The 18263-nt window shown below is 49.2% G+C and overlaps 1 protein-coding gene across 1 annotated transcript in view; it reads right to left on the reverse strand.

Annotated features, from left to right (window-relative positions):
* Positions 1-18263, reverse strand: part of SORL1 (sortilin-related receptor, L(DLR class) A repeats containing) — a 138538-nt gene that overhangs the window by 94496 nt on the left and 25779 nt on the right. The window contains exons 3-6 of the mRNA XM_004689165.2: positions 17420-17545; positions 11428-11589; positions 10033-10100; positions 4314-4494 (exon numbers count right to left, since the gene is read on the reverse strand). Coding sequence (XP_004689222.2) covers positions 4314-4494; positions 10033-10100; positions 11428-11589; positions 17420-17545 — 537 coding nt within the window. The remainder of the gene's footprint in view (positions 1-4313; positions 4495-10032; positions 10101-11427; positions 11590-17419; positions 17546-18263) is intronic.

Consider the following 18263-nt stretch of genomic DNA (forward strand, 5'->3'; position numbering starts at 1 on the left):
AACAGGCTTTGGCAAGGATGTGGAAAAAATAGCAACCCTAACTCACTGCTGGTGTGCATGTAAAATGGTACAGTTGCTTTGAAAAACAAATTCTCAAATAAAATGATCCTATAACCCAGCAATTAAACCCCAAAGTATGTGTGAAACAGAACTGAAAACAGGTCCACATGCAAATGTTGACATGAACATTCATAGCAGGACTATTCATGAGATTCGTGAGCCATGATCACTGTTCACATAACCAAGATGTAGACCCAAATGCTCATCAATGCACAGACAGGTAAAGGTGGTACATGCACCCAACAGAGTACTTTAATGAAGTGATGACTCATACCAAAACAGGGATGAAACTTGAGAATTGGTATGAATAAAGAAAGCTGTCACAAAAGGTCAGATGATTCTTTTTATATAAAATGTCCAAAACAGTCAACTCCATAGAGATAAAAAGTGACCAGGGAGCAGGAGCAGCAAAAAAATAGAAGTAATGTTAATGAGTCTGGTTTCTTGGGAGACATAAAATTCTCAGAATTAGGTAGTGATCATCAGCTCATAACCCCGTGAACACACAAAAAAAACATAATTATAATTGTACACTCAAAGGGTGAATTTTATGATCTATGAATTACATATCCCAATACAGGGGTCATAAAAGTATTTTCCACCTTATTTGTATTATAGTTGTATTTTTAATACTATACAAATACAAACTAACAGTCATCTCTGTCGACACTAGATATTTAGGATTAACATAGTGACACTGGTCTCTAACCGTGAAGTCAGTTGGTTGATCAGAAGAGTGAAGCACAGAGAAGCTCTCAACTCATCAGTAGCACGCAGGATATCGGAGTTGCCATGACAACTTAACAATAACACCTTGTAACCAACAAAGTAAAATGACTCAGTGAGGCCTGTAACCTGAACATGTCATGCTCTTGTACTAGAGGCTGCTAATGCCGATACAAAAGGTCATAGAATCTGGCCTCTACAACAAGGATTGTAAAACTTTCTGTACGGGTCTCTACAGAGCTTGTTAAGACCTTAAGGGTCATCCCGCACTGCAGCCATTCAATTCCTCCATGGTAGCAAGAGCACAGCTATGATAGACCGCAACCACCCACACACAAGCAAATGCACCTGGCTGTCTCAATAAAACTTTACACACAGAACCAAATGAAGGCCCATACTGCCAAACACCCTGCTCGAGAACGTCATACCTGCATCATGAAGGTGAGGCTGCATCACCTGGGAGAACAGAGAAGCAATTCCCACAGTGTCTGGTCCCTGCCTGCCCATACCCCCTTGGCTAAGAAATGTCCAAGTCTGGGCTAAGAAGGTCCAAGACTGACTTTCTTGGTTTCATGATAATCTTGTAGTGACGCTTCAGAGAAGCAGCCACTCCTGACCTCTGTCCAATTTTGGAGGCAAAATTGTGATCTAGCAGAAATAACCTAACAATTGTGATATAACCTGTAAACAAACAGCTGTGAGCTTGTTAAAGCAACGGAAGAGGCACCTTTACAATGTGGACTAAGACAAGTGAATGAACTTCTTGACAAACAAGGACTAAAAATTAAAGGAGTTTAAAAAAAAGAAAAGAAAAGAAAATCAGGGCCTCCCAGTGGTGCTAAAGGCTCAGCAATACCAAGCTATCACTAGTCACTGTGAAAGATCAATCCCCAGCCAGGAAGGTGACCCACAGGGAGCCGCAGACCTCTCCTGTTTCAACCCCCACTCTCCTCTCCTCAGGACAGTAGATCACCTGTTCTGCTCCCTACTCTCTCTCTCTCATGAATCCTCTCACCCACCTCCCCCACAAACACACACCTCTGGCCTACACCCCAGTTCTTATATACAGAAAAAAATTTTGCTTAAAAAACTTAAACAAAACACAGATGAAGAGCCAGGCCAACCAAGTCCAGGGATTCCAAGATCCCAGTTCCAAACCAGAACCCAGGTAGCTGTCGCCACATTCCAAAAAACAAGTATGTATTTGTGGTACTGGAAAGAAGCAAAAGAGTTAGTCACCCAAAAACAATTTGCTCTAGTTTTGCAATTAGTACTTGAGTTTCCAATTTTGATTTGAATCTATTTACACAAAGCCCCGCAGAGTACCCCAAGCCCGGGCTGTGTTGCACGAGACGCAACACCGGGAAGAAGTGACACTCGCAGGCCTCTGACTCCTGCAGATAGGGTGATCCCACGAGGCCCACACTGCCCCTCCTTACAACTCGGCAGTCAAAAGTAGTCCTGGGAGAAACACCCACCCTCTCTGCTGCTGGTTGTGCCCTGTCTCAACGTCCATTGTGAAATGTTGTTTGTATTATCCCAACTATTAGTAGAGGTTTCTGCATACCGAAGACCTCAGGGAAGGGTTTCTCTAGTTTTGGTCATTCACAAGCATCCTCAGGCAAAGGAACAAGGATACCTGGTCTCTCTGCAGCCTGCGCCTGGAACAAGTGAACAGATGCTGCCGCCGCAGGAGATCCTAAGAGCACAAGCTGAGAAACACTCCAGCTGGGGGCTCACTCACCTTACCCAGAGCCTCTGGCTAGCACCACTGACCTCAGCATCTGATGGCCAGTTCATGGACTAACGGGAAGCCCACACATCACTACTATTTTGCCACCAATATCACGTTAATAAATTACAGAGGTGCAAGAGCTGATCACACAAGTACCATAGTTTAACAGACTGCATCCCAAAAAAATCTACTAGTCTACAGCACTTTCTGAATCAGGTGAGTCAGATGGCATTCATCCAGTCCCACCACACCCCATACATCTACTACACACCAGTACTGGACATTGTATCGGTGAAGATCCAAACAGACATGGTTCCTGATCAGACCACTGGGCAGGAATAAGACTCACCGCCAGGGCACGCTGTCAATCAGCGACATGAAAAGAAGTGACATAGCGGTCTGGTGAAAACAAGAGCACAGAGCGCTCCATCTGGGATAGAGCTTAAACTCCCTGGTGTGAAATCTAGAATTCGGAGCGTTAAAAAAAAGGCACACAGCTCTCCACCTCATCAGCAGGAGGAAACTGGGGGCCAGCCACCATGTCTTAAAATTAGTTAAAATCAAATTCAGGTGTAAGGACTGAAAATGGGGCACTGGAGGACTGGGGGTGGCTGGACTTGGCCCCGCCCCACAGAGGGAGTGTCAACCACAGCCGAGCTCCGAGCTCAGGCTGGATTTCTCTCCGCGGCATCCCCATCAGCACATCTCTGAGCCAATTCAAGGAAGCCTGCATTCCTGAACTGCACAGAGAACGCGAGCATGTGTGTGCGTGTGTGTGTGTGCACGCACGCACATGAGTGTATGCACCATAAAGCAGATCCAAGATGTGAGCAAGGTAAACAGTCTAACAGGAAAAACTGCCACAGCTCAGTGGTTTTAGAAAGCATTTTGTAAAGTATGCACTGGGAAATCACCTCCCTCTTCTCATCCCAACCTTTCTTTTTTTCCCTGTTATGGAGGGATTCTCTACACTAGAATCCTTCCAAGAGGGTTGTGCTGCTTCTGCCCTCGTAACTAAATGAGAAGCTGGAGGAAAACAGAACCTGTGATTTTAGTCCCTAAGGACCACAGTGACAGAAAGCAGAACAACTTGCCAGGTATCTGAGGTCCCCAGGGCCAGAGGTCAGGGAGGGTATGGCCTCCGCTGAAAAAGCAAGCTTGCCCACCGCCCACCTGCTCATGGCCAAGCCTGCTTTTTTACTTTACAAAAGGGCAATGGGGTTGCAACTTGATACAGCTGCAAGGCAAGCCCTTTTAAATAAGCAACTGGTTTTCAAATGAGCAAGCCCTCCTCAGCATCTGGCTCCAACATATCAAATCAAGGGGGAAATTTTCTCAAAGGCTGAGAGTTAAGCTACTTACTGACAGCTGGAAGCTTAATTACTGCTTTTCTTAGAACATTAACTCCCACTAGCCAATGACTACACATTCTATTAGCCAAGTAAATTAACATGTGTCCAAAAATCGCAAAGAAATCAGCCTACATCAAAAGGAAATCAGGCGGAGGGCTTCAGGGGTAAAAGTCACAGAGCCTCACGTGTCCTTTCTGTGTTCTTAAACTTCAGCGAAAGGTTTGTCAAGGGTGGGTGACTACCAGGAAAGAACAAAACTCTTAGTGCCTAGAATCTTGAGTGGCTGTCTAAGCTTGCTAATCTTAGCCTCACATGCTTCAGTCACACTCCCCCAGACCCACCAACCCGGTCCCCCTGTGCAAACTCACTTGCTGATCACAGACTGTCAAACCTCAGAAAGGAGACTCAAAAGCACGCATTCCTCAGTGCCTTCAACTTACCACCACCTTTGTGGCGAACATATACTTGTCCCGAAGCTGAAAGTCTCTCACTTCCTCCAGGATCACCTCCTGGTTCTCTCGGGACTGGAAGAAGTCTGTGCTTCGGAGAACCGTGGAGTAGCCAGAGGGCTCATGTCGCTCCACGTAGATGGTGTTTGGCTTGTCATAGGGATCGATTCCCCTGGAAGAACAGACAAGTGTCGTCAGCGGCACATTTAGTCGTGGGTGTTCTGCACCCACCCCAGGCTGGGCAGGTTTGTCATTGGTTCAAGTGTTACAGAGCAACGCAGTGTGAACTGGGCTGCCTGTCTGTGGGTCCTCACCTGTGCTTAATAAAAAAAAAAAAATTTTTAAGATTTATTTATGTATGCATACAGAACTGGGGTTCAGGCCAGAAGTACAGGGGCAGTGAGAGGATTCACTAGAGACAGAGTGGAGAGCAGAACAGTCCAACTGACGAAGTACACTGCTGAGGGGAGCAGCAGGCGCCGTCAGGAGAGGTCTGCCACACCATGTGGTCACCTCTGGGCTGGCGGGAATTGAACTCATGCGGAAGTGGCTTTAGCTTCTTGGTGCTGCGCTTTAACCCGCTGCGCCACCAGGGAGGGCCGTGCTTAAAATTTAATTATACTGCAGATAAACACAAAAGGGCCACTAATGGATTTATTTACAAAAGGGGAAAGGAAAAGGAACAACCCAGGGAAAGAGAAAGGTAAAAAGGTAACTAGAACACTCTACCAGCTCAGCTGACTTGGAATTCCAGTAACACACTGATAGCCACCAGCCACGCAGTCCCGAGAGCGAGAGCTCTGCAGAAAATGGCCCCGTATTTATCCCCCAAAGTCCCAAAATGCCTGCTTAGCTCCACCCTTGGGTCCTCACAGTTCTCTCCTTGGTATTGCTGGGAGTTGTAGTTTCCAAATACTGGAGTGGGGGGGGGGGTGGAGTCCAGAAAGCTGGAGTAGTGGGGTGGAGTTCACAAAACTCTGCAGAGTTCCTTTAGGACATGCTTTCCCCCTAACACAAGCAGCTTGAAAGAGAATTTTGGAGCCCTTTGGTATCATCCTCACAGGACAGGGGAAGCAAGCTGGCAGGGAGATCGCAACTTGGACCCCCTGTGAATCTCTATACCCCCTTTCCTCTCGTAGCAGTTCTCTGATGCTCCCCACCTCTCTCCACTGCACTCTGCCCCCTGGCCTCTGTCTCACCTTACACGCACCATGAGTCGGCTCAGGTGCGCCCCCTCACGCATGCCCACACTAGACTCCAGTGCAGCCATCAGGTACTCAGAAGAGACCATTGGCATCGATCATTGATGCAAATGGTGGGAGAGTGGAAAAACCTGATCACTTCCATTGGCCCTACAGCGGGGTGTGGATACTAGACCATGTAGACCCTCTGCTCAGATTTGGGGGAATCCAGGTGGGAGATACAAATGACATTTCTCTCTGTCACAAACCTATTCCTGGGCTTACTCTGGGGCTCCGTTTGGAGGGAAAGGAACTGCCCTTTTGTAAAGTGTTTTATGTTGTTGCTGTTGTTTTCAAAGCACCTTGGATTTTGCTCAAGGCAAAATAGAGCCATGCTTGAGAAGAACAAAAAGAATAAAAGCATTAATGAGCAATGGACTGCTGCAGGCTGTCAGCAAGCTTCTGGCCTCGAGGGATGAACCTCAGAGGAACGAAGGCAATGTTTCCGGGGATGCCATGTTCTCAGAGGCACAGTTCTAGCAGAAACCACAGGTGTAGGCCCTGAGCCAGGTCTTTCCAAGACACCCTGCCCGTTCCCTTTCTGTCCATCTGGTGCCGCTGTCACTGATCTGTGCCACTAGGATTTATCCAACCAGTGCAAATTCATCTCCCACGAGGCTCCTTCACAAGTCCTTTCTCTATATGCTGATCTCCTTGATGTCCTTCAGAGGCCTGGGGCCTAGCTGTGCATTGCCAACACTATACCTCTGGGGCCGGTCAGCACCTCTAAATGAGACTCATGCTCTTAAGTCAAGTCCCCCTTTTCAAAGAAGCCCAATGATACAGTGATCGTCCCTCTCCTCACCCAGCACTGCCAACATGTGGCTTTTTTGCAACACTCTATTTCAAGCCTTTTTTGAGTTTGTGTTGTAGGAGCCTGAAAGAAAGGTAGAGAACGACTTTGTGACTAGTCTCATTACTGTATACAGCAGTGCTTCTTGCTAGATACTCTTCATGGTGTTTGGGCTACAGACAGACAGAAACAGAGATGCAGGCAAGCAGGTGGCTTCAAAGACTATGTCTTACATTTCCTTTTATCCCAAAGGGTACTTAGCTGATCATTCCCTGCGACACTGAGTGTGTGAACCATAATTACAGGGGTCAGTCCAAAGTGAAAACTGAAAAATAAGGTCCCCAACAGCAGCGGGTCCAGGCTACCTAACACAAGAACACCAGGCCAGGGGGCCCTTCAGCAAGTAGGAAAGTCCCTGGGAAAGTCGGGAAGGGCGCTCCCGGTTAACATCCGGACTCCTCCCTACACCACTGGCTCTCGAGATGATGAGGGTACTCCGTGCCTTCAAAGGTGCACCGGCGAGAGCATGTTCTCAAGAAGAAAGGAAGGAAGGGAGAGAAGAAACAGAAAATCTAAAGTGTTTTCATGTCTGTGGGGTTTGGTTTTACGTCGGGGGAAGACGTGCCTCAGCTGCCCCACAGTTCCCAGGGCGATGGAGAAACCAGCAGTCTTAGACCTCACGGAGTGAAGTCACCGTGGGCTGCTGCAAGCCTGCATGTGGGAGTGGGTTCGCTCCCTTCTTTTCCACAATTAGAAATACTGATTAGAGAACTTCCTCTATCCTAGCGGATATGTAAATTAAAACCAGGCTGCTGGGTATTTTTAAAAAGGCAGCGAGGAAGGGGCCTTTATGCGGCTATTTTGAAATGAGCTCACCTCTGAGTCCCTCCTAACCAAAGCAGCAGCTGACATTTGATAGAAAGAGCTGTGCCCTCCTTCCCAATTCTCACAGGGGATGGCTACTTGAAGCTCCTTTCTGAGAGCCTCGCCTCCTACAGCTTTCCAATCACCACCTTCCCACCTTGTGCATGCCCTCACCTATTTCTGGTGCTGCGTCTGCCCCCATTTGGAAATGTCAAGGTTTATTCTAGCTGAGTGGACCTATCAGTCCTCACCTTACCCCACCTGCTTAGCAGACGACCCTTTGGCAGTACCCCACCAGACACCTGGCACCCTCCCAGAGATCTCCCACCACCAGTCTTGAATATCTCCAGCTCTGGACAACATAAGACTTTGGTTTTTCTCACTCCTGCTGCTCCAAAGGCTGCCAACCGTTGTTAAATAAATATATGCCACTATGCTGTGACATTATATTCACTTATTATGAGGAATCCTAGGGGGAAATCCCCAGATAGCCTGAAATACGCTAACACCAGACATGTGATTATCTAAAATAAGATGGGCCAACCCTCTCCCCTAAGGTATCTTTATGTCTGTACAGAGACAGCATGTATAACTTACAAATTCCCAAACAGGAAGTTCTTTTATTTAATAATCCTGCTGGTTTGTCCTCCTAATGCATGCTTTCCAAACAGATAAAAGAGCAATCTGCCCCTTTAAAATTCGAACACAGAAAGTTCTAATGGGACTCCCTGGGTAGAGGTTGTCCTTGGAAGACACTGTGGTTATAATTTCACTAAGACTCTACAACCCCCTGCCCCAGGGTCAGAAGCAGCTGTCTCTAAGAAAAGCAAGCCCACTGGAGCCTGAAGACACGCAGCTATAAGGCCCCTCTGTACTGCACTTCACGACCTTCTATTGCCAAGGAAGCCACACTAACTCAAAGACATCCTCTTCAAACAGAAGGCTAAAAAAAAGGCACAGTTTTTACATTGCGTCGGGCCATTGCATTTAATGAGGACAAAATCTCCATGGGAAAGTCAGAAGACAAATTGGGAAATATAAATATAAAAGCACAGCTAACCCTATCCCATGATCATACAGTTATCTCACATTTCAAACAAAGGACTAATCTCAAACATATAAAGAGCTCCTGGAAATCAATTATAAAAGAAAAAGAAACAAAAGATCAGGACATATAAATCATAATAACGAAAACCCTTCTTTAAGCAGGTTAAACATGTTTAAACTCATTCCTAAGGAAAATACAAACTCAAACTAACTGAAATATTCTTTCTCAACTAAGACACATTGGCTGTGGGGAGAGGCAGAATTCCATGGGATGTGAGTACAAAACCAAACACTTCACACAGAAAATATGGCATCCTACCTAAATTATAATTTCCATGCTTCATTCACTGAGGATTATCACTACACAAAACTGACAGAAGCTACTGTCCTGATGGGGCTTTTCATCTACTGGACAGAGACAAGTAATAAGCATAATAATGGTGTATCAGAGTATAAGTGATATGCAGAAAAATAGGTCAGGGCATAGTATAGTAGAAGTGATGGGAGTGAGTATAATTTTAAGAGGATCCTGAGGTTAGGCCTCATTAAGCTTGATCTGAGCAGATTTAAATGAGGCAAGAGAGCAAGGCACTAGTATATCCTGGGTGGGAAAATTCTAGGCAGAGCTTGTGCAAAGGCCCAGTGGTAGGAATAAACCTGACATTTAATCAGAGAGAAACAATGCCCATTAAATAGTTCAAAGCAAAGTAACACAATCTGACCTGTTTTCAACAGGGTCATTGTGGCCATGGGCTGACAATAAATTGTCCAAGGGCAAAAACAGAAGGCGACCATCTGGATGACCAACGAATAAGAACGGTGGCTTAGAGTAAAGGAGCTGAGTAGAAGATGCTGGATGTGCTGAAGAAAGAGAAACAGGATCTCCTGACTGATTTAATGTGAAACACGAAAGAAATATGGTCATAATGATTCAAAGTTTCTGACCTGAGCAAAAGAAACTTGAAATGGGGAAAATAATGGGGAAGCTTCATGGGGCAATGAAGGTCAGCGGTCAATCAGGAAGGAATCACATTTGCTGTGAATGGGTTGAGGCAACAACAGATAATGACAAAAAAACTGACTCACATACTCATCTGTGCTTTCGTTCGTTCTGGTTCCGCCTGCAATCCCACCCTGCACACTTCCGCATGGCTCACCCCACCTGTTGTACACAACCTGGATCAACAGCAACCTCCTCCACGGAGTTAGGACTCGCCTCTGCCTTCTCAAGCTATCCCCATGACTTCTGTGCTTCCTGTATAAAGCATTACGTACAGAATGCTTTTTCTTACCACTTAAGTTACTGTCTCCTTAGTAACTTTACCCATAAATTATTCAACCATGTATGCCTGAAAGTATCTAGCATGTTTTATATTTAGCAAACATTAAAAAAAAAATACCTTATGAGCGAACAATTGAACAAATTTTCCAGGGAGAAAAATCCTCACTTCTCATATGATGCTTTAAAAATGAAAGTCTTTAGGCTCTCCAATACACTCCAGAGCTCCAGATTCCCCTGGGCTTTCTGATGGCCTGCAAAAGCAAAAGCTCTATCTCCTCTCGAAAATGACCTTCCTTTCTCATCACACCTAGTGAGTTTGCTGAACTTACAGCTCCAATTTCCCTGGTCTGGAAATTGTATTTCCTGAACCAAATGCTTTATGTTTCAGGTACTTCCAGGGCAGAAGGTTTGTCCTCCGTGAAGAAGATGGAACCGGAGAAAGGAGATTAGGTAACTTAACATTCCTTACACGGCAGAACTTACCAAGAAAAGGACTTCACATGCTCCTGTATCATGATCCAGGTCTGGCCAAAGTCATCTGACTTCCATAGCTGCAGAGACAGACAAAATGACAAGAGGTGGTTACCCCACGTGAAGTGTGCCCACCTGCACGGATGCCCACCTAAGGTATGTGCCATCTGTGAAGACCAGCACCAAGGTCACCTTGATCCGCATGGTTCCTCCAAGTGCAGACAAGGGCAGGAGGGAAGGACAGAGCGTGCTGACTACCAGACCTTGCATTCTTCTCCAGAGTTACGAGAAGGCAGAATGAAAGGGACTGGTCTTTCATTGACTGGTTACCAGAAAGTGTCATTTTGTTCAAGTCTAGCCCTGGGGTGATGGTAAAGCACCCAAAGATACCCAGTACTTCCGCCTGGAAAACTATCTTTAAAAACCCATCAAGGGTCAGGGTGATTCAAGCTGAAGGGTAAGGACACTGGCTAAGCTTTTGCTTTTGCTCCTGCAGAAAGAAGAGCACCTAAGGGAACAGACTGAGTCCCCAGTGGTGTGCACATGGGTGATTCACTTGCTGGTCTTTGCCAAAGCCTGATGTTTCCAAAGGAATAACCTGAGGGTTCCTCTGGCCCAAGCAGCCGGGGATTAAAGAAGCAGGAGACCAAAATAACAATTATCCACCCACACTGGTAAAATGACCTAGCCCATACTCAGATTTCTCCCTAAGGCGAGTGAAGGTAAACAAATCACGTCTTGGCTAAACCACCTGCAAAGAAAAAGAAATGTTCCAAGGCTCCTCTGAGCAAAACCCTGCAAAACTTATAAATCCAATCCTACAGGACCTACAGGTTTCACAGGATTATGCCAGAGCATATACCAGACTTGGCAAGCTTCAACCTTGAAATATAAATCCTGCTCAGGCTCTCTCCCCACCTCTCCCACCGTTCCTTCAACTTGGATTAAAGGGGGAAAATACATTTATATACAGACACACACACACCAATGCATGAAGGAGGAATAATTCAGTTAATGGTAACATTAAATAAAAGGTCAGCAAAAGCAGTAGGTTTAAAGTAGAGGATAGGGAAGTCAGAACAGAAATTCCACACGAGAGCCCAGTAGAGCTCTAGACAGCTCTACCTGGCCTGATTAAATTCCAGAGCCTCAATTTACCCCAGGATGAACAAAAGTGCATCTACCCTGCAGGGCATGATTAAGTAACAGGCCAGCCAAGGGCCAGGTGTTATTCCCTGGCTGGGCCGCAGACGGAGCGTGCCAGAAGAATAGATTGTTCCTTAGCCATGGGATGTGAAACAGTAGCTACAAAGGCCAGCAAAGAGAGGGCAGGCAGGAGGGAGGTCACTCAAAGGACAGGCAGGCTACGAGGCGCTCCACCTGGCTGTGTCCACAACGCTCTCTTACCTGCTTGTTGGGGTGAGATCTGTCAAAGCCCAGGAGAAGGTTGGAGGCCTTGCTATGGAGAAGGAGATCGGCTGCCCGGAATGGGATGGGAAACCCTTGGATTGTGTTGCAGAAGTCAAATGTGATCCAGAGGTACTGGGCATAAGCGTCTGCAAAGATGTACTGCAAGAGAAAAGAGGTGAGTCAGAGCGGGACCTGGCCAGCGCCCCCACACCCCAGGCAGGGAGCGCAAGCATGCAGGGGGCCAAAGGGCACTAGGGGGACAGAGCTGACAGGTTCCCATCAGGCTTTTTCCTGCTGTGTCCTGGCCTCCTAAGGGAAGCTGGTACACACCCAACAGCCCGGGGCAAAGCCAGAGAAGGCTCTCCTTGAACAAGGTCATGCAGCTAGTCAAGTCATGCTGCTTTTCCTTTGAGTTGACTTGGCCAACCTCAGCCCTGCCAGTCACTCAGTCACAATCAGAGAGTGGCTACCAGAACTCTCGACAGGGGAAGTCGTGTTCTGTAGGTTGGCTGCACACACAGCACAGCCACACATCTTCTGAGAGAGAACCAGTCAGACAAGCCTTTCCAGGAAAAATCCCTAACAGTGCACCCCTCCCAGGAGATTAGCCGCTTCTGGCTACTAAGTGTGGGGGCCACCTCCACCTGCGTGGCCCTAACTGCCACCACCGACAGGAGCACAGCAGGAAGCAGCTCAGACAGCAGGGCCTCACCCTCTTTGGCTCACACCTGGGTGAGCGACATGGGACAGTTTGGCTGGATAGGGACGAGTGGTCTATGGAGTTCTCAGGAGGAAAGGGCTAAATTCAACTCAACAAATGTACCCTGGACCAGACACACAGGATCTTCCATGCAAACCCTGGCTGGGTCCACTCTCTCAAGCAGCCTGCCCTCTGGTGCAAGGCAGACATGTCCACAGCTAACCCTCCCCAGAAGGGAAGTGAGAGTGAATGGGAAACGGGGGGCAGACTTCAGAAATGACCCCATGGAAGATATGGTCTTTGGGGGGCAGGCAAGACTTCCCTAGGGCATGGATCACCCAACTCGAGGCAGTCTGAGCTTGGGAACAAAGGAGGAGAGAACAGCATGGGTATGGTGCCAGTCTGGAGGGCCTGGGGAAATGCTTAGGAAGGAAGCACAAGTGGTGGAAAGCTTTGGGTGCACACAGCAACCTGGAAGGCAGCCCTGCTCCCAGAAGACTCAGCGGGGCGGGGGAGGGACTGACCCCAAAACGATAGTAAAGCAGGCAGATCCGCTCCACCAACCACGGTCAGCAGTCAAGGAAATTCTAGAAATCAACAAGCCCAAGGAATCGGGCTCAGGACACGCTCCCTAATTGATTCCACCTGATGCACATCAGGCTGCAGCTTGGATCCTTTCAGCACGACAGCCGGGCCTCCGTGCTGGTGCACACGCTGCTGTCAGTGCTCAAGCTCCTTCTCATTTGCTCTCTCCCCAAATTGAGACTTGAAACTTCCCAGGAACTGGTTTTACGTGTTCTCTTTTGCTCCCTCCACAGTAGCTAACACAAAGCTCCAAACTCTGCAGAAGACTTATTAAATCTAACTCTAAAGGCTAGTAAATGTCTTGAAACTGAAAACTACTACAAGCAAAGGCCATGTTATAAAAATAGGCATGTTCCTAGGGTACCAGCATCATGTCTGGCATAAAAGTCTTCCCCAGAAATAGCCTCACCCATCTTCCTGCTCCAACACTATCTTGGTTACTGAGGGAGTGTTCTCGGTTTGCAAAGATTTCTCCAGAAATCTGCTCCCTGGTTGAGAATCTAAAACTCATGCACCCAGTGATGGGTCTCATAGCCTACTAGCTTAAATCTTCCAGACACTCTTACTATGTGCCAGATATGAGGGGAGAGTTTAGTGGCCTTACTCTCACTTCGTCCATTTAGCAATAGAGCAGATCAGTGCTTGGGATGTTGTTATTCTTTCCTCTCATAGATGAGAACACTGACCTTGGATAGGATAACTGCTCACCGAACCCTGGAGCCCACAGCACTTACACCAACGAATGCTGGTTCAGGGCTCATCTCTTAATGGCCCATCCATCCTTCCTGTCCTCTCCAATGCAAAGGCAGCCTGTGCTGAAAGGAAATCCCTTACCTCGTGCTGCTGGGCCCTGAATCCCTCCTTAAGTGTAAAATAAACTCTCCTTCCTGGCCTCCTAGGGACTCTCAGATCTACTCTCCATGTTGCCAGCCTCCCACCACCTCACCCCCCATCCCATCCCCAACCTTTGAACCCCACCAGCTCTGTCCTTTTCTGCTGGCTCCTTTTGTCTTCACAGTCCACGCCACACTGTGTCCACGCCACACTGTCCGCTTCATACTCAGTCCACTGCTCTTTCTTCTTTTGCTACTCGGGGGTCCTCCCACTCAGCTCCAAGACCTCGCTCCAACACAAACATTACCTGCCCTGCAGGTCTAGGCTGACCCAGACTTCTCCCTGAAATTCTAGCTCCCTGCCTTTGTGTCTCTGACACCTCCCACCAAGTCCCGCTGGCCCTCCCCACCCTTCCGCTGGCCCCCCTCAACCCTTCTCTGGGCATCCCTCTTGCAAGCTGGGGGTGCTGCACTGATGCCACAGAAGGACACCCCGCTGTCTCTGCCCCGCTCTCTCCTCCTCGAGGGCTCCCCCCAACTCTGTTCTAGCCACTGGAACCATGCCCAGCCCTGGAGCTCTGTCACTAACGTGGAGGGTCCCAGGAAGCCTTAAGCCCCCAGCTCTCACCGCCTGGGGGAGACGGCCAGGCCTAGACAAGTGCGCCGGGCTGTTCAGGTCTGCATCTCACACGCCCACGTGAGAAGGTCCTGCTCTGCTCTCAGTCCCGAGACTACCCTGCATCAACCCCACCTAGGAGCCAACAGAGCTGACCTATGAGCACCTCCTAAAGTTGGGTTCAGGAGGATCCTCGTGTCCCCTGCCCCTCCACTTCCCACTCTAGAGGAGCTCACCTTTTGGCCTTCTTAAAATCTCTCTTCTTAAAATGTTTCTAGAGGGCCCTCCCTGGTGGCTCAGTGGGTTCAAGCACAGCACTAAGAAGCTAAAGCCACTTCCGCATGAGTTCAATCCCGGCCTGCCCCAGAGGTGACCCACAGCAGACCTCTCCTGACCCGCCCACTGCTCCCCTCAGCAGTGTACTTCCTCGATCTGCCTGTTCTGCTCCCCACTCTGTCTCTGGTGAAGCCTCTCACCCTCCCCATCTCTGGCCTATACCCCAGCTCCATATGAATAAATAAATAAGTCTTTAAAAGAATTTTTTTCTAGAAAAGAAACAAAATAAGCTATGGAATCCATCGCCATGTGAGCATAAAAGACGCTCCCATGTTGAGTGGAGAAAGCAGGCGTGTGGTGAAGGAGGAAGGAGCCCTCCTGTAGGAGGTGAGGGGGAAGAGCAGCTTCACAAATGCACCCAACTGCTGGAGAAAAGCAGAAGGGCTGTCGGTGAGGCTATGGGGCAGAGTGCACCTTCGGTGGCCTCTGTAAGGGAGCCACAGACTTTCTGGACTCGCCTGCCTGGGGGTGAATACGTTTCAAGGCCAAGGGCCTGCTGGCGGGCTGGAGCTGCAGGCCAGCTCAGGAGCCAGCACAAAGGACAGCAAGGAGGAAGTAGAACTGCTGGCTGACTTGAAAATAGACCTTCAAGCTAACATGCACCCACGTCACTCCAGCTCCGTCATGAAGCCAAACCACCAGCCCGACCAGGCACGGCCACCACCCGCAGACTTCCACACCCATCACCCCCAACTTCCACATGGCCAGGCTGTGCCAGCCTAACCTCTGAGGCAGGGGCTCATGTGAACCGTGTCCACTTGAGCTCCTGACACCCCACACTGACAAACAGGTGTCTGCAGGGCCCCCCTCCTCGGCACTGACAGCAAGGCACCAGCCTTGTGTGATTCTTCTCAGGAAGTGGTGGTAGGTCTCTGGGGTGATTTGCCTTCCAACAGCACAGTTAAGAGTCATCATTTCCTTCCTCAGAAGTGTGGGGAGAGGGAAGCTGGGTAAACAGACCTCTTCAGGGGAACTAGAGACTTTACAGAGAAGGCTGCACCCTTCACTTCACTCAACCTCAGGGTTCTCCCAGAAGGCAGCCCCTCTTCACTGTCCCAACTTGACCATGACAAATCCAAGACACGCCCTTTCCAAGGCAGACAGGAACTGCTCCCACCTCACCCCATGCAACCTGAAGTGCCTTTGCTGTCACTCCCCCAGGGTGTCTCCTGTCTCCCATAGGCCGGCCCTACTCCTTCTCTAGACCAGATGCTCTAAGAGTCCCTAATCTTCTCTGCCAGCACTAAGCCTCCCCTGCGAGCCCCTATCATTATCCTTCCTGTCTTCTGACTACTCAGATGCATGGGCTTAGCAGCTGCTCACCACAACCAGGAAGGCAGACCTGCTAACAGACCTGTGCCCTCTGCCTGTGCCCTGTGGCAGGCGGCGTAAACAGACTGAAAAAGGTTCCAGAGGGCAACAAGGAGCTCGCAAAGCCACCACTTCCACAAGGGTTAACACTGGGAGGATGTGTATTAGCAGTGCAAATAGACAGGTCTGCCCAGAACAAGTGTAAAATCCAAGGGTGATTCGATTCTTGGGAGGCAAGAGCGTCTAGATCTATTCTCCGGAGATCGGGCTGCCAGGAGCTGACCCCCAAGTGTGGCTCCAGCATCAAACAAGGCGGTCCCAAGTGCACAGGTATCTGGACACCTGCCATGGTGGGGGAGGTGGTACAGAGCCAGTTCTCACTAATATTTTTTCAGTTACTGCAGGTGAAAGAAAACTTGCTGTCACCCCAGGCAAAAGGAATCTTTTTCTAGAATCCTTTAAGAGCCTTAGGCTGGGCTGATATTTAACCAGTGTGGACCATAACAACTGTTTCAGCTATCATAAAAAAAATTGCTTCTGTACCCATCAGTAAATAGTTGCATCCCTAAAGCCCATGTGTGCCCCCCCAAAACACACTCACACGCACACACTCACCACACACAGCCTCACTCCTTTCACAGGACCTCCTCCTAAGTCAGCAAATGAAAGGTTAATGCTGGGCCCAGCAGGGTGGCCTTCAAAACCCAGCTTCCCTCCAAGCAGGGTCAGTTCTGATTGGTCAGTACCATCCCAGTGGCTAAATATTTTGAATACAGCCCCTATTAACAGACCACAGGCAACCTGAGAAGCCTGCAAGGGGTGGGTGGTTGGGGGGGTGGGGAATGGATGGAGAGGGGGTACCTCCTGGCCCAGAAACCTTGTGGCTCTAGCCCTCCAGGCAGGATGAGAAGAGAGCAGCAGCTACCATATCTCAGAGCCTTTATTCAGCATCTGTGGAAGCTGCTATCTTACCCTAGAAATGAGCTGGGGTTCTTGAGTGGGGCAGAAAGCAATCAGAAAAAACTCTCCCAGCTACAGCTACCTACAGGCAGAGAGCTTGGCAGGCTGCCTCCTTCCAGCCTCCCCTCCCCCTTCCTGTCCCCAGGGCCCAGGGCAACCTCAAGTCAAAACTTCCCCACTTTAACTTTAGAAACAAAATCCTCAGGCCAGCAGGGGGAACACAAATCACCACAGAGAGCAATATCTGGTACAGGTGAGTGTGGGAGTGGAGAGGGGGGACATCAGCACAAGGACACACACACATGCACACGCACACACACACGCTGGTGATGCCATCAAACCAAGAGCTGAGCCCTCCAAAGACCTGCTCAGACGTAAGTCCCAGGGTCTGGGCACATTCGCCACTGAGCGTCAGGCAGTGTAGTTAGTTGGCAGGTTTTCTGTGCTGTGACCTGCCATGGTGTCTGGAGACTCTACACTGCCAGCTTTGTGCTCTGCCCCATCCTGAGAGCTATGTTCTGTCAGAAGCTCCCAGGTTAGCAGTGACCGGTCATGCTGCAACGAGGACAAAGATCCCCATCTCCCAGCGCAGCCTTCTGCCCGAAACACAACGCCAGGTCCCAAACGGCAGGGTGACCACCGCCTTACACGCTTGTTGTCCGCGGGACTATGGTAGAACTGGGCCACCACGGCTTCACTGTTGTTTCCCACGCCGAAGTTCAACTTCTCGGAAATTTTCCTGAATGATTTTCCATAGTCATAGGATACGTACACCTGGAACAGGGAAAAGAGCTGGTGAGAGACATGGCAGAAAGATCTGTCACCCGGCCTCAACTGGCAAGCCTCCTGCCCTGTCCCGACAGGTCCCTGACATCCGGGAACTGCAGACATGAAGAAAAGGGCCTTTGTGAAGAAAAGGATCCCCCAGGAGAAGGAGGGTGCAGAGCAGGAAGGGCCAGTGTGCAGGGGAGCCCGCAGCCAGAAACACACACCCCTTTTCTGTGGCCAAGACAAGATGACAGATGATCCCCTCCTCACCAAAGCTGCTTAAGTGCTCTTAGCACATCACCTCCAGAGGCAAGGAGAGCTCCGTTGTCTGAGGGAAAGGGACTGAGAATTTGTTTTGCCATCTGTGGAGCTGTCCCCATAGGTAATGGAACTCTTCACCCCTCTGCTAGGAAGTTCTGCTCTTCTAGCATTCCAGGCAATAAAAGAATCCCCCTCCTGGGTCTCCACAGAGTAACCCAAGAGATGAGGACAAAGACTGCAATGTGCTTAAAAAGGCACGAAGGGCCCTCCCTGGTGGCGCAGCGGGTTGAAGCACAGCACTGAGAAGCTAAAGCCACTTCTGCATGAGTTCGATTCCCGCCTGCCCCGGAGGTGTCCACATGGTGCAGCAGACCTCTCCTGACCCGCCCGCTGCTCCCCTCAGCAGTGTACTTCACGATCTGCCTGTTCTGCTCCCCACTCTGTCTCTGGTGAAGCCTCTCGC

This window comes from Condylura cristata, unplaced genomic scaffold (assembly GCF_000260355.1).
Source record: "Condylura cristata isolate star-nosed mole 26May11 unplaced genomic scaffold, ConCri1.0 scaffold00025, whole genome shotgun sequence".
NCBI classification, from domain to species: domain Eukaryota; kingdom Metazoa; phylum Chordata; class Mammalia; order Eulipotyphla; family Talpidae; genus Condylura; species Condylura cristata.